The following is a 17,423-nucleotide window of genomic DNA, read 5'->3' as shown; positions in this document are numbered from 1 at the left end:
AAAAAAGTGTCATTTGGTAGTTAAGAATAAAGTTTTTGGGATAATTAAAAAATTCAAAGAGAAAAAGTTAAGGTTAGAAATTTTGAAAGTATTCCTTTCCAATGATATTCAAAACTATAAGCTACAAGAGAAAGTTAAGAAGATAAATATCATGAATTCTTTAAAGTACTCATTTGCATGGATTCTGAAAATACAGGTTCTTATCTACGTACTGAAACTTCAAAATCAGTGACACCTAGAGCCAATTCAAATTAAAAGTAAATTAAATTCATAAGCAGTATCACTGGAGAAAATGCCAGTGAAATTAACACAAAAGGAATACACTTTCAAACGAACTAAATGTAACCAAATTATTTTTAGAGAACACATGAAATATGATTAAAAAGTTACATATGAAAATCATCATTTTTTTCTAATTGTGGAGATCAGGGTAGGTGCTACCAAAATCAGAAGACAGCAATAAACAGATCTGTGGATTAAGAGTTGAATTACTATGCTGAATGGAAGCAAGCTAAAGAAAGCTGGCAAGAAGGAAGCTAGTCAACGTGATGAGGCAGTAAATAATAAGGAAAAGGTCAAAGAAAACCTGAGGCAAACAGTAAAATGAAGGAGACTTAAAGAAGAGGAAAAATTAAAACGTGTTCTTCAGCACTGCTGACCAACAGCAGAAGAAAGTTGGTAATTTGTCTGTGAAATACAACACAAGTCAGACTACTTAGGTGGATTCCAAGGTCCTTGGACTGAAAAATAAAAGGGAGAACAGTAGTCCAAACACAAAAACACTATTGTTTACATGTTGAAAAGAGTAAGAATAGGAATAAAGTAGGAACATAATGTTTACAGATCATACTAGGGCTCAGCATAGACAGACACAAAAGTCTTTGCTAGTACTGATTCCAATAAAGTTACAGAACAACTGAATGACACTTGATGAGGACATTTATATTTGACATTGCTCAGTATTCCCCAATAACTGGCTCATGGCTCACTGGAAAAAAACAAAACAAAACAAAAAACACCTTTCCATATACATAACATTGACAGAGGCTTGGTGTTTTCTTAAAATATGATTCTGTATTTTAAACTAGTCATGCCATAAGAAATGAAGAGATAGAAAATGAAAAGTGAATTGCTTAACAAGTACAAACTCAACTGTTGGAATTTAATTCCCCCTTGAAAAGGTCTAAATTGATGATAAAACTTGTTATTTGGCAACAAATGATGACTTCTAGTAAGTAAGTTAATTTATTGCTTTTGATTGTAATCAGAATGAGAACGAACTAACAACTTTTCACATGAACTAATTTGATAGCCATAAAACAAAACAAAACAAAACAAAACAAAAAAAACTTTGCTGATACAAAAAAATTGCTGCCCTTGGCATTTAAAAAATATATTTTAAAAGATAGAGTCACACTGTTTATAAAACACAAGGGAAATCATGGTTAAATTTTTTAATTATTTTTTATTATGGTTTTGTACCCACAATGTAATAACACTTATGAAAACACATAAAGGTGGCAAAACTTCTCTTATTGTTACACAATTGTAGAGTTCACTCTCATAAAACAGAGCAGCATTTGGCAATAGGCTTACCATTTCCCACTTGCCAAGGTTATTTCACAGATTCAATTCATGTTCCAGGACATTAATTCAGATCATGAAAAACTATTCAAAGATTTAAACTATTGGCCAGGCGCAGTGGCTCACGCGTGTAATCCAAGCACTTTGGGAGGCCGAGGTGGGCGGATCACCTGAGGTCAGGAGTTTAAGGCCAGCCTGACCAACATGGAGAAACCTTGTCTCTACTAAAAATACAAAAATTAGCCAGGTGTGGTGACGCATGCCTGTAATCCCAGCTACTCGGGAGGCTGAGGCAGGAGAATTGCTTGAACCCGGGAGGCGGAGGTTGTGGTGAGCTGAGATCGCGCCATTGCACTCCAGCCTGGGCATCAAGAGCGAAACTCGGTCTCAAAAAAAAAACAAAAGAGCAGCATTTGGCAATAGGCTTACCATTTCCTGCTTGCCAAGGTTATTTCACAAATTCAATTCATGTTCCACTTATTTCAGATCATGAAAAACTATTCAAAGATTTAAACTATTTAAATCTCATAGTAACCAAAAAATTAAAATTCCAATCAATTAGCAGGTATGTATTGACTGCATTTAATAAGCACAAAACTGCTCCTAAATAATGTATCCTTTTATTCAGAAAAGAAAATATTGTTAGCCTTCCTGGAAGGGTTGAAATGAAATGTTGAGCATCATTATAGAACATCACGATCTGGTGATGTTTGAGAATATCTTCTTAGGGGGGCAATACATGGTAGAGTTAAAAGAGCTGGCTTTGGAATCAGACTGCCTCCATTCAAATCCTGACTCCCCAATACTGGCTGTATGACCTCAGGCAAGTGTTCCCCTGATCTCCACAAAAGGGATAAAGAGCACCGGGGTGATAATTTTGGTGTGATCATTAGATCACATAGCATTGAGGCAGCCGTAAGATAAAATCTCTGTAAATGCCAGCTGTTTCTTCAGGAAAACGTATTTCTTCCACATTATTCAACACCAAAATTTGAGATCTGAAGTAACTATTTACATTACTATTTGTCAAGGTCAAGAATTCTTTATTGAGTAAAAGCCTGAAAGTTGTGCTGCTCATGGTGAAACACTTGTCAGTGTGGATGGTTAAATCCGGCTCTTTTTTTTGAGACAGAGCCTCACTCTGTCGCCCAGGCTGGAGTGCAGTGGTGCGATCTCGGCTCACCGCAAGCTCCGCCTCCCAGGTTCACGCCATTCTCCTGCCTCAGCCTCCCAAGTAGCTGGGACTACAGGCACTCGCCACCACGTCTGGCTAATTTTTTGTATTTTTAGTAGAGACGGGGTTTCACCATGTTAGCCACGATGGTCTCGATCTCCTGACTTTGTGATCCGCCCGCCTCGGCCTCCCAAAGTGCCGGGATTACAGGTGTAAGCCACCATGCCTGGCCAAATCTGGCTCTTTAAATGTCACAATTAGAATATTTATTTTCCTCTTCAACACATTAAAACAAAGCATACTATTATTGCTTTAGCCAATAATATGAAACAGTCACACTTACTAACATAAACTCACTGGTCCAGTATAGCCCAAACACTCTTCTTTCAGGGTATCAATCTATAACCCTAGCACTTGGCATTCAGAAAATACACAAATATTTATAAGATCTCTGATACATGAAATATAATTTAGTAGAAATTTAGCCATAATTATTCATTCATATTTTCCAATGCAGATAATAATGTGTCAATTCCCCAGAAAATCCCTGAGTTCTCTTCTTATATACTCTGTTTTTAACGTTTTAATATATGAATTATCTATTTAAATAGTGTATTTGTGCCTTCTGTAAACTATGGCTGCAGATTACTACCTACTAAGCTAGTGTCAAATATGCCAGTGACAAACTCCTGTCATAGTTACAGAACAGCACATTGGGGGTTGAGATAAAGAATAATAGGCAAGGCTGGGCGCAGTGGCTCACGCCTGCAATCCCAGCACTTTGGGAGGCCGAGGCAAGAGGATTGTTTGAACTCAGGAGTTTGAGACCAGAATGGGCAATATAGTGAGACTCCTCATCTCTACTAAAAATTTTAAAAATTATCTGGGCATCGTGGTATGCCTGTAGTCCTAGCTTCTCAGGAGGCTGAGGTTGGAGGATTGCTTGGGCTGGAAGATGGAGAAGGTAGTGAGCTGTGATTGTGCACTGCACTCCATGCTGGGCTACAGAGCTGTCTTTCTTCCTCAAAAAAAAGGAAGGGAAGGGAAGGGAAGGGAAAGGGAGGGGAAGGGACGAGGGGAGGGGAGGACAGGAAGGGAGGAGAGGGAAAAGGAAAGAAGGAAGGAAGGAAACATGTTTCTGCCCCATATCCCCCAAAATTCTGATTTTTTTTAGTTTATGTATGGGCATTTTTTTAAAGCTCCCAGATGATTCTAATGTGTACCCACAGTTAAGAAGCACTTCCAGTCACCTTAAATATTTTTGGAAAAAGGTAAAATATAAATCCCATATAAATTTAAAACCACATATAGGTTTGACCTTATAAAAGCTTAAGACTGATTTTTATGAATATTTATCCTAACATTTGATCTATATAATTTAATTAGAAATTCCTAAATGATTTAAAAACAGTGTTCAGTTTGCTGAGAGAAGCAAAGAGCAGGTCCCAATCAGCACCATTAGGCAATAAAGCTTTTTACAAAAAAAAAAAAAAATATCAGCTGTAAAACTTCTAATCAATTTATGAGCTGCTGTATAGCTTACTCATGGTTAAAACAACTTTTCTAATCTATTTCAGGGCAATCTCTGATTGAGTTTGGAATTTATGATTCTTTTTTGTTTTTCCTAAGTTATCAGCTACCTAAAAAATCTTTTAAAAAAAAGGTTATTCATACCTCAAAGTTATTTCCCCTGAAGTATAAAATATTAATAAGAAATGTGCTAGGAGAAGGTAAACTTGAGGTTATTTTCCAACAGAGAAAGAAAACAGTTCTGTTAACATTTTATCAATAATTTCTAAAATATTATTTGGAAATAATATTATTGCTACTTGAGAGCCTTCTAGATCCTCTAATATTCTATTCAGGTTATCTTCTAACAAACAAAAACCCATCCACCAAATAATTCTAAAAGTATGAAATACTCTTAACATACTATTATCACTTACAGAAATTTTTGAAGGCGGTGTTATATCCAGAGAGTAATCCATTTCCTGTGTGCTAAGGGTTCTGAGTGATAGTGAGCATTTTCCAATGGTTTTCTTCCTGGGAGTCTGGGTTTGAATCTTAAATATAAGCCTTACGGTTTGTAGACTTTGAAGTTTAATAGCAAATACAAACGTTTCCATAAATTCAATAGCCTTTAAAAAAAAAAAATAAGAAAACATAAAATATATAAATAAAAGGCTTATATGCCAGTACAAAATAATATTTTATTTTATATTCAGAAAAGGTATATTTAATTCTTTTTACAACAAAACATCTTTTTAATGTGAGTGAAAATAAGAATGGCAATGACTTGCTTTTCTAGAGTTTATCCTGGATACTCCCTTTCTCAATTTGACAAATCATCCTTTAAATTATTTAGGAATTCGGGTCATATCAACACCATGCTCACCACAATACAGCTTTTTCCCTTTTTGAAAATTAATTGTTTTTCCATCTTTGGTTCTGGCATCTTTCCTGTCACCATTCTTCAACAGTTTAGGAGAGTGGTGCAGGAATCTCATATGCAAGCACTCTCTTGTTCACAGTATCTAACTAGTTCACATAAAGAGACTTGAATTATTTCTTTAAAGGAGTTATTTTTTGTCTAACGAATCTTCCCATCTATCTTAGGCTTCAGTTTCCTTTTTGGTGACATTTATTCCACCCTTTCCTATCTGAAAAACTAACTCCTTGATAGAGAAGACAAAGGGAAATATGAGTTTAAAATTATACTTTCTCTCCTAATCACCCATCTCAGTCAGCAAGTCAGTGTTTTCCAGCCTCAGAACATTTTTAAATGCTCTTGTTACTTTTAATATTTTTAAATCCTTGGCTTACTATGGGCTAACATGTTCTTGACACTAGACTGTTCTTTGCCATACACTTCCTTCTTTCCATCTTTAATGCATACATTTAGAAAGGAGCTTTTACTCCTTTTGAAAAGGCAAGATATCTGGGCAACTAGCGTAAATATTTTGAATATAGGCATACCTTATTTTACTGTACTTTGCTTTAATGTGCTTCACAGACATTACATTTTTTGCAAATTGAACGTCTGTGGCAACACTGTGTTGAGTAAGTCTATCAGTGTCATTTTTCTAATAGCGTGTGCTCACTTCATGTCTCTGTCACATTTTGGTAATTCTCACAATAGTTCACACTTTTTCAATATTATTATATCTGTTATGGTGACCTGTGCTCAGTGATCTTTGATATTACTATTGCAATTGTTTTGGAGTGCCACAAACCACACCTATATAAGATGGGCAACTTGATCGATAAATGTGTGTGTTCTGATGGCTCCGGCAACCAGCTGTTCCATCTCTCTCCCTCTCCTCAGGCCTCCCTGTTTCCTAAGACACAACAATATTGAAATTAGGCCAATTAATAACCCGAAAACGCCCTCTACGTGTTCAACTGAAAGGAACAAACGTATATCTCTGACTTTAAATCAAAAGCTAGAAATGACTAAGCTTAGTGAGGAAAATACGTCGAAAGCCGAGATAGACCAAAAGCTAGGCCTTTTATATCACTTAGTCAAGTTGTGAATGCAAAGGAAAAAATTACTGAAGGAAATTAAACGTACTACTCCAGTGAACATACAAAGTGAAACAGCCTTATTGCTGATGTGGAGAAAGTTTTATTTGTCTGGACAGAAAATCAAATCAGCCACAACATTCCCTTAAGCCAAAACCTAATTCAGAGCAAGGTCCTAACTCTCCTCAATTCTATGAAGGCTGAGAGAGGTGAAGAAGCTGAAGAAGAAAAACTAAAAGCTAGTAGAGGTTGGTTCATGAGGTTTAAGGAAAGAAACAGTCTCCAAAACATAAAAGTGCAAGGTGAAGCAGCAAGTGCTAATGTAGAAGTTGCAGCAAGTTATTCAGAAGATCTAGCTAAGAAGGTGGCTACATTCAACAACAGATTTTCAATGTAGACAAAAGAGCCTTCTGTTGGAGGAAGATGCCATCTAGGACTTTCACAGTTACAGAGAAGTCAATGCTTGACTGCAAGGCTTCAAAGGACCAGGCTGACTCTCTTGTTAGGGGCTAATGCAATCAGTCACTTTGAGTTGAAGCCAACACTCACTCACTGTTTTGAAAATCCTAGGGCCCTTAAGTATTACACTAAATTAACTCTGCGTGTGCTCTATAAATGGAACAAAGCCTGGATAACAGCATATCTGTTTAAAGCATAGCATGGTTTACTAAATATTTTAAGTCTACCATTGAGATCTACTGCTCAAAGAAAAAAAAAGATTCCTTTCAAAACACTATTTCTCATTGACAATGCACTTCGTCACCCAAGAGCCCTGACAAAGATATATACAGAGATGAATGTTATTTATTTTCATGTCTGCAGACACATCCATTCTGCATCCCATGGATCAACTTTCAAGTGTTATTACTTAAAAAATAAATTTTGTAAGGCTATCGCTGCCATAGATAGTGATTCCTCTGATGGACCTGGGCAAAAGCAATTGAAAACTTTTTAGAAAGGATTCAGGATTTTAGGTACCATTAAGAAAATTCATGATGCATGAAAAGAGGTCAAAATAAGGACATTAGCAGGAATCTGGAAGAAGTTTATTCTAACCCTCATGGCTGACTTTGAGGGATTCAGGATTTCAGCAGAGGAAGTAATTGCAGATGTGGTGGAAACAGCAAGAGAACTAGAATTAGAAGTGGATCCTGAAGATGCAATTGAATGGCTGCCATCTCATGATAAAATATGAACAGATAAGAAGTTGCTTCTTACACATAAGCAAAGAAAGTAGTTTCTGGAGATGGAATCTACTCCTGGAAAAGATGCTGTGAACATTGTTTAAATGAATTCAGAGGATTCAGAATATTACATAAACTTAGCTGAAAAGCAATAGTAGGGTTTGAGAGGATGGAATCCAATTTTGAAAGAAGTTCTACTGTGGATAAAATGCTATCAAACAGCATCACATACTACAGGGAACATTTTTGTGAAAGGAAGAGTAATAGATGTGGTCAACTTCACTGTTGTCTTATTTCAAGAAATTGCCACAGCCACTTCAACCTTCACCAGCCACCACCCTGATCATTCAGCAACCATCAACATCAAGGCAAAACCTTCCACCAGCAAAAAGATTACAACTTTCTGAAGACTCAGATGATCACTAACATTTTTTAGAAATAAAGTATTTTAAACTGAAGTGTGTAAATTACTTTTTTAGACATAATGCCATTGCACACTTAACGGACTACAGTATAAAGATAACTTTTGTATGCACTGGGAAACCAAAAAACTCATGTGATCTGCTTTATTGCAATGTTCGTTTTAGTGTGGTGGTCTGGAACTGAATCTACAGTATCTCCGAAGTATGCCTATACTGTGCCCAAATTGTTACTCTTGTTGTAATAGCTTATGTCTCTCTGTATAGCCAGAATTGTCTTTCTGAGGGTCTCACAACTACTGAGCTATCTTTTTCTTTTAGAGTCTCAAGCCATAGAATCAAGCCAATTATATATTAAACACAAAATGTTTAATGAGCTTACAAATTAAGCAAGTGTGATGCTTCATTTCACACTTTCCATATTTTGCCAAATAGGAGTCTCCCAAACAACTTTATATATAATAACAAAATTGTAAAATGAAAGACTCCATACAAGTTTTAATATGGGAACATTTTTCCTAACTTTTCCTAAGCTAAATTAGCTTTACTTGAAAATCAAAAAGTAAAATTGTTTAATTTAGAAAGTAGTCATCTATGAGTGTCAAGGTTATAATGAGTTAAGGTTTATTTCTAGCTAGACTTTCAATGATACATATTTTCATAAAGTGAGATCCTAATATATACATATACACATACATATATACACATTCATACATGTATACACATACATACACACCCCAATTTTGATCACTGCCTTTTTCATTTATTAAAAATGTTTTTCCAGCTCCTTAAAAACTCTTCCTAAACATTAGTTTTCATAGCTACCTAGGTTTCTATCACATGGTGTTATGGGCTGAATTACACCCTTCTAAAAAAGATATGTTGAAGTCCTGAGCCCCAGCATCTCAGAATGTGAACTCATTTGGAAAGAGGGTCACTGTAGACGTGATCAGTGAAGTTAAGAAGAGGTAACACTGAAGTAGGGTGGACCTCTACTGACTGGTATCCTTTTAAGAAGATGGCCATGAGAATACACAGAACACAGGTATAATGCCATGTGAAGACAGAAGCAGAGACTGGAGTGATCTACAAGTCAGGGAATGTTAAGGATTGCTGGCCATCACAGTAACTGGAAGAGAGGCATGGAACAGATTCTCCCTCAGAGAAGCAATCAGCACTGCTGACATTTTAATTTTGGACTTTCTCCAAAGCTGCAAGAGAGAAAATTCTGTTGCTGTAAGTCACTCAGTTTGTGGTACAGTACTGTGTTATGGTAGCCCTAGGAAACCAATGCACATAGGTACACCATTAGGTTTTTCAACCATTCCTCTGTATGACGTTTGGACTTTTTTCAATTTTTCTTCAAACAAAACTTCCAAGAATATTTTATATATTTTTGTTTGTATTTTAGATTATTTCCACAAAAATAATTTCCAGTTTCAAAGCAGAATTACTGTTTAAAAGTATAAATATTTTAAGGTTTTGACATGTAGTGTCAAGATAATTTCTAAGAAGTTGTATGTTCTAGAATACCTGTAAAATTTTTCCTAATTCTAAGAAGAAAGGAAAGAAAGAGGAAGAAACAGAAAGCAATATGCAATTTAAATTTGTATTTCTATGATTAATAGTGAGAAGAAACTTTTTATATGTTTATTAGTCATTTGAATATTATTTTTAAATGATGTCTTTTAGAAGATATATTTTCATTTGCATAGAAAAACAATAGTCTTTTAACCTATAACAAACGACAGAAATGAACATGTATTTAAATTAATGTAAAATCTAGAATCTACAAAACCAAACTCAGGATCGTAAGTCCTTCTGTTATACTAATTGGAAGTATTTAAAAGAAATTCATTGCAATCATGAAATTATTTTTCAAGGCCAAAGTGGGTTGGGGGAAACAGAAGCCAAGATTTATTTCATTTCACACAAGAAAAGTAAATAGGTTTTTTAGATATTATTCATCTTCTGTATATTCTAGTGAATAAGATGTTCTTTTTAAATGCATCTTAATACTAGACAATGAAATACCAAATATTTTAGAGACTCAAAGTTGTCTTGAAAAAGCAACAATACATAGTTGTAGTTTCCCTGAGATAAAAGACTTTCTTATTCTGATTTGTTTACATGGGTAAAAGTGACATAAGAAAAACAGAAAAGAAATTCAAACACAAACAGCCACTTACGTTGGAACCTTCCTTGGCTGAAGATTTGAAATGCACTGGTTTGGGCAATGTAAGTATTCCTTTTATAGAAACAGTAGGAGTGTCTCCATAACTAGAGGGCCAACTTAAATCTCTGCACTAAAAAAATTAAAAATACAGTTTGAATTTTACAAAGGATCCAACAATACAAACATTTGATGTATTTCTTGAGGTACTGACTTTAGATAAAAACTGTAAAAATAAACTTGTCTACTGAGACCTCATGTTGCATCCACATTAAGCAAATTTTGACATATAATATTCTAGATGTCATGTCAATTTTCCTCTTGAGCTTAAAAGCACACAAACTTCCATCATACTACAGATTTTTTTTTCTTAGATGCTTTATTAAATACTATTTTCTGTAAAAATATTAAAGAATTCCAAATTTCAAAGGTGTCACTGGTCCATTCCCCAGAAAAGGGCAACAGTAAATGTTTACAATGTCTAAATATTCAATTTTGTAATAAAAGCTGGTATTAACTATACTAATTTACCTGTAAAACTGTGATCCAGATCTGTTCTACTGAAGAATTATAAAACAATTTCACATTCAGTCTCCCAAAGTCCCTTTCATCTCCTGATAGAGTAATTGTATCTGAATTATAAAAGGACAAAGATGTTTCAAATGCCATGCAATCCTTCTAACCCAATTAAGCTTTGATACAATCCAATTTTAAGAGCACAATTTTTAAATGCTACAATTATTTTTTAAAGTTCACAATCTAAGAAGACAAAAATCACACTTTAATGTTTTCATTGATGCACTAGAGGGAAGATATATACTATAAAAAGGTCTCATGGGTTTAAAAACTTAACCCAATTGCAGTAAGGGATTTACATTAAAACTAAGAGAAATCTTTCCAAATAATATATATATGGCCTTAACACTGTATTCTTCTGGAGGCTCCTTCACCAGCACACTTTAATACAAACAAAAAATACTCAGCTGCTTCACTTTTTAAAAAGCCACACTTGTACCTGAACACTGAGAAATGTACCATGTGACCTGAGTATCCATATGCTGATAACACTACCAACATAGTTTTATTTAGACTTAATTTATTATATCAACATAGTAGATATAATCATCTAGAGTTTTTCACCTTATATACAATTTCAAGTTACTAGAAATAATTATCTTAAGAGTTTAAAAATAGGATACTTTATTCCTTACCCAGGCTTCTGTTACTCCCCTGAGAATTTTTCCTTGAAGAAGAACTACTGGGTACACTGGACAATGAATCATGTCTCTATAAATAAAATTATTCTTTAGTCAGAAATTACATATGAAACCTTAAGGATTCTGATACATATGCCTCAATATCCATCCTCATAACAAACTGCATGCTATTTTGACAGTGTTACAGGTCAGAATTTCCCACTTACAGGTAGTGAAAGAGAAAAAAAGGTTTTGGCATTTGTTAGGAATATCTTAAACATCTTACAAGATAATATACTGGAAAGCCTTTGCAGTTTTTTATTTGGTTTTGTAATAAGGAGAAAGATGTTACTGCTTAGGTTTCATACCTGAGAGTATTAATGAAAATGAGAATTTATTTAGAAATAGCCTGCTATGGAAAAACTTGTAAAGCTGCAATTATCAAAGCATAGTCAATCTGAACCTGCAGCATCAGTATCATTTGGAACTTGGTAGGAATACAAACTCAGGCCCTACTGCAGAGCTACTGAATTAAGAACTCTGGGGATGAAGCCTGTCATCCTGTGTTTTAACAAGCTCTCCAAACAATTCTGATGCATGTTAAACAACTGTTGCTATAAAAATTTAAATCTATAAAAAGTTAACTCAGTTGAGGATTAAGGATTATCTAGAACATATTTCCATTTTATAAAATATATGTATATGTATTCACATGGAAACAAGACCATGAGTACATATAACAATATTTTCACATTGCATTTACTCTGAGTTATAGGAAATACAGGAATTTGTCTTTCTACTTTGCTTACTTCTATTTCCTAATTTAAATAATTACAGCTTACTTGTAATAAAAAAGAAACATTTTTTAAAACATCAAAATAATTCTTAATTCCTTTTCAAAACCAAGAGGATGCAGTGTTAATATTAGTGAATAAAGTCCTACATCTCAAAAGAAATATAATTTTTAATAACTAGCTGATTATATTTGGTAAGAAAAGCTAAATTAATAAGCACTTTTAATTATACCATTTTAAATACTAACTGTTTCAAGGTTCCCTGAGAGCATACCAACTGAGATAGAAAATTTATTGAAAAAAGAAAAACTACTGCCTTTTAGCAATCAAATAACAACAGCTTTCTAAAATAATGCACATGGGAAATATCAATTATTTATTCTTCAGATATCAGAACAGATACATCTACAAAAAATATACAACATATTCCTAATGTAATTCACACATTTCTGAATTTTTAATTTGAAAGGAAATTATCACGTATAATTAAATTTATGTAGCTAATTCACCTGGATGAATCGCTGAGATGAGCTTGTAAGATCAAACATAGATTTGCTTAGCCCAGGGGAACCGGGAAGTTTGTTGGTCCTTAAATCACAAACTACAAAGGGATATGAGAAAAGTATATATTTTTAAGAAACACTGGAATTCTACTTAATTACCATGAATAAATCTCTGTAGCAATACATCATGAATATTATGTGTAAATCTACAGAAGAGATAAAGCCTTCTAATAAAATATTTTTTAACTTAAAAATTTTTTTCAGTTATTTTATTTTTGTTCGAAACAGAAATCAACATAAATCAAACAACACATTTTCATATCCACATCAAATATCAAACAGGGAAAATTCACTTTTTTCTTTACATTCCCCATTCCTTGATCCAATAAAAATAATCTAAGAGTAAATACTCTGTATTAAGTGTAATGCAATTATTTATTATTAATAAGTACGTATTACTTTTAAAAATCAATACTCAATCCCATGTGCTCCTATATTTCTAGTCTGTATTTTTAGTTTCCCTCCTACACTGTAAGATTTGTGAAGAAAGGAACTTTGTATGCCAATTATATATTCAAGCACAGTAGTGAACGCAAGGCAGGCCCTTAAATAAGTATTTCTTCTTTATTTTCAGTACCTCACCCTAAATTCAGTGGTTGAGATATATAGATATAGATATAGATATATCCCCTGAAAAATTGAGAATTTTGTGAATCACAGATGAACATGGTAGACTCTAATTCACACAGTCTCAAATATGAAACTACAAAAGCTCTATAATCACTTAAGCAGTTTCTTTGTTTATATTTCCCATCACACTATGAGTTTCTAAATTCATCGTTTTCACTGAATACAGAAAATGAAAAAATATTACCATATTTAGTACAAATATCTATGTACAAATAGCTGTTATAGAGTTTATGAATATACAGATGACAAGTGAAATGCACACAAAATAATCTGGGCTGGTGCAGCGGTTCATGCCTGTAATCCCAGCAATTTGGGAGGCCAAGGCAGGAGGATTGCTTCAGCCCAGGAGTTCAAGCCCAACCTCAGCTACATGGCAAAACCCCGTCTCTACAAAAAATACAAAAAAAATTAATCAGGTGTTGTGGCACGTGCCTGTAGTCCCAGCTTCTGGGGTGGGGGGCAGGGGTGATGAGGAGCTGAGGTGTGAGAATCACTTGAGCCTGGGAGGTTGATGCTGCAGTGAGCTGAGATTGCACCACTGTGTTCCAGCCTGGGCAACAAAGTGAGACTCTGTCTCAAAACAACAACAACAACAAAAAGACAAAATAATCTGAAAACTAAACTTCTTGCTTTTTCGTGTTTTCTTCCCTTGTACCTGGTATGCAGCTAACTCCCTTCTCTTTTGTTGTATTTATCATGAACAACATAATGTTTTAAAGTATATATACATTGCAGAATGATTAAGTCTAGCTAATTTACAAATGTATTACCTCACAGTTATCACTTTTGAGTGATAACAAAAAGTGTTTTGAGAAAACCTAATATCCACTCTCAGCACTTTTCAAGAATATATCATAATTAACTATAGTCTCCATGTTGTACAAAAGAGCTCTTGAACCAAAGCTTCTTTCAAAAAAAGGAAAATTAAATGGAATGTAGAACTACCAACAGATGTAACTCATTAACCTTTCAATTTTCATATTAGATATAATACTACAGAGATGTCATAATGTTTATCACATTTATGAAGCTTGCTTTTTTCTTATTTTTAAATTGCTTTTAATAGTAAGAACCATTTATTCCCAGATCTTAGATTTGATTTCTAAATTTCTTAAAGAGAAACACAAAGAGGAAAAGCAGAAAAAATTTTCATACCTGATCCATACAGTCTCGTCACTTCTGAACGGGGAGGAAAGCGTCGACTCAAATCAGGTGAAATGTGCTGATACATATAGAATGGGTTATACACATCATAGCTGGGTCCGTGCTGGGATGAACTGGAAAGTTCTACCTTTCGATCTCCAAAAGATGCTCTGGCAGATGCTGAAAGCAAATGTTTCTAAAAGTTTATAACATCCTTTTCTTGGAGTTATTAGCCAACAGCTGGTACACCCAGGGCAAAAGAAAAAATATTTTGTCTCAAGTAATACTAAATCACATGCCTTTGATAGCTAAAAATATCAGCACATATTTAGGAAGTTCTGTGTGAAGTATTATGCCAAGGATCAGCCATGAAGCCTGCACTTAAGACAGTTTGGTATATTTCTGGCATTTTTCTTTGCCCCATAGACAATTCTGTATTTTGTGATCTGAGTTTCCTCTTATTTTTCTACTTGCATATAGAACATGTTTTAAATTACAAGATCGGGTGGGGAGGCGGGATATATCCTTTTCAAGAAGACGTAGAACATTTATTAAAATTGACCACATGCTGAGATACACTAAGAAACTCTCAAATTTGGAAGGATTGAAATCATACAAAGTACATTTTCTTACTACAATGCAATTAAGTTGGAAATCAAATAGCAAAAATAAAAATTAAAAATATTTATATGGAAACACTAAAGACCAAGAATAACCAAAAACTAAATCTTTAAGAAGAAAAACAAGACTGAAAGATTTGCTCTACTGGGAATTAGGAATCTAATATTGGTAAGTGATAGAAAAAGAGATCAATGGCAAAGAAGAGAAGGCCCAGAAACAGATACCCATTTCATGAACACTTAATTTATCATTAAGGTGGCACAGCACAAGAAAGAATGATCTTTTCACTAAAAGGTGATAAGACAACTGGATATCAATAGGGAAAAAATAAGCCTGCATTCAACTAAACATATTCACAAAAAATTAGTTCCACGGGGACTGTAGATCTAAATTAAATGTTACAGGCAAACCAATAAAGCTTCTATATGCAGGTTAACGTATAAGAAAGTTATCATGACCTTAGGACAGGGAAATACTTCTTAAATGGAACATAAAGAGCATCAATCATATACATAATTTCATTTATTTATTTATTGAAGTTGATTCTCACTCTGTTGCCCAGGCTGGAATACAGTGGCACAATCTTGGCTCACTGTAACCTCTACCTTCTGGGTTAAAGCTATTCTCCTGCCTCAGCCTCCCAAGTAGCTGGGATTACAGGCACCCACCACCATGCTGCCTAATTTTTTGTATTTTTAGTAGAGATGGGGTTTCACCATGTTGGCCAGGCTGGTCTTGAACTCCCAGGTTCAAGTCATCCACTGCCTCAGCCTCCCAAAGTGCTGGGATTACAGGCATGAACCACCACACCCAGCCTAATCATAGACATATTTTAATAAACTGAACTGCATTAAAATTTAAAATTCCCATTTGTCAAAGACTATTTAAGGTAACCCACAGAGTGCAAGACGATATATGCAACAAGCATAACTGGCAAAGGGCTCATATCCATCCAAGTACTAACCAGGCCCGACCCTGCTTAGCTTTGGAGATCAGATGAGATCAGGAGCATTCAGGGTGGTATGGCCATAAAGGGCTCATATCCAGAATACATGAGGAACGCCTACAAATCAATTTAAGAAAAAGAGAGAAGAGACTATATATAAATTGGCTTAAGACATTAATAGGCACTTCAGAAGACAGACTATCAATCTCATTAGTCATGAGGAAAAAATAAGCTGAAAACCCAAGGAAATACCACTACACACTCACCAGAATGGTTAAAAGTAAAAAGACTGACAATAGCACGTGTTGACAAGAAAGTAGAGGAATGTAAACAATCATACTCTGCTAATGGAAATGTAAATTGATATAATCACTATGGAAAAAGAGTTTGACAATTTCTTCTAAAGCTGAAGATATTGATAGTCTATGACCCAACAAGCCATTCTGAACATATACACAACTGAAATGCTTGTACATGTGCACCAAGAGATAGGTATAAGAATGTTCATAAGTATTGGCCGGGCACGGTGGCTCAAGCCTGTAATCCCAGCACTTTGGGAGGCCGAGACGGGCGGATCACGAGGTCAGGAGATCGAGACCATCCTGGCGAACATGGTGAAACCCCGTCTCTACTAAAAAAAAAAAAAAAATACAAAAAACTAGCCGGGCAAGGTGGCGGGTGCCTGTAGTCCCAGCTACTCGGGAGGCTGAGGCAGGAGAATGGCGTGAACCCGGGAGGCAGAGCTTGCAGTGAGCTGAGATCTGGCCACTGCACTCCAGCTCGGGAGAGAGAGCAAGACTCCGTCTCAAAAAAAAAAAAAAAAAAAAAAAGAATGTTCATAAGTATTATTACCCATAATAGCCAAAAAATTGGAAAACTCAAAATCCCATCAACAGTAAAATGGATATAGTATATACTTACTACATAAAAATACCTTATAGTATGCTACACAGAAACACTACTGTACACTATGCCATTTAGAATACAGAACAAATTATAATATACACTTACTGTACAGATATAAAAACAAACTAAAACTACTGACAATTACTTGAATGAATCTCAAAAACATAATGTTGAATGAGAAAACCATAAACAAAAGAATACAGACTGAATAAATTGTTTATTTTATATAAAGTTCAGAAAACAGAAAAAATTAAACTACAATATTCAGGGATATGAGCTTAGGTGGTAAGAAGAAAGGCAAGAGAGTCACGATTGTAACAGTTGTGACACTGAACACTCTAGGGTGACTGAAAGGCAAAAAAAATGGAGAGAAGCTTTGGGGTTACTAGTGCTACTCTATTTCTTTACCTAGGTTGTACCTATATGGGTCTTCTGCTTTGTAATAAATCACTGAGCTATATGTTTCTGTTTTGTGCATTTTTCTATGTGTATAGTATTTCATAATTTTAAAAGGATAAAATATAGGTCAAATTCCTTTCAAGGTTAATAATCATGTTGGGAATAATAC

The 17,423-nt window shown here is 34.6% G+C and overlaps 1 protein-coding gene across 6 annotated transcripts in view; it reads right to left on the bottom strand.

Moving 5' to 3' along the window:
• TC2N (tandem C2 domains, nuclear) overlaps nt 1-17,423 on the bottom strand; it is an 81,145-nt gene that overhangs the window by 5,683 nt on the left and 58,039 nt on the right. For 5 of the 6 annotated variants that reach the window (XM_021941476.2, XM_003902171.5, XM_017961483.3 and 2 more), the window contains exons 4-9: nt 14,395-14,562; nt 12,556-12,647; nt 11,268-11,343; nt 10,588-10,688; nt 10,073-10,189; nt 4,705-4,896 (exon numbers count right to left, since the gene is read on the bottom strand). In XM_021941476.2, the coding sequence (XP_021797168.1) occupies nt 4,705-4,896; nt 10,073-10,189; nt 10,588-10,688; nt 11,268-11,343; nt 12,556-12,647; nt 14,395-14,562 (746 nt within the window). The remainder of the gene's footprint in view (nt 1-4,704; nt 4,897-10,072; nt 10,190-10,587; nt 10,689-11,267; nt 11,344-12,555; nt 12,648-14,394; nt 14,563-17,423) is intronic. The other variant, XM_021941475.2, reaches the window with a different exon arrangement.

The sequence above is a fragment of the Papio anubis genome, chromosome 7 (genome assembly GCF_008728515.1).
Source record: "Papio anubis isolate 15944 chromosome 7, Panubis1.0, whole genome shotgun sequence".
In the NCBI taxonomy this organism is placed as follows: Eukaryota; Metazoa; Chordata; class Mammalia; order Primates; family Cercopithecidae; genus Papio; species Papio anubis.
The sequence above is the reverse complement of the archived record's forward strand: the minus strand, read 5'-3'. Positions and strand labels throughout refer to the sequence as shown.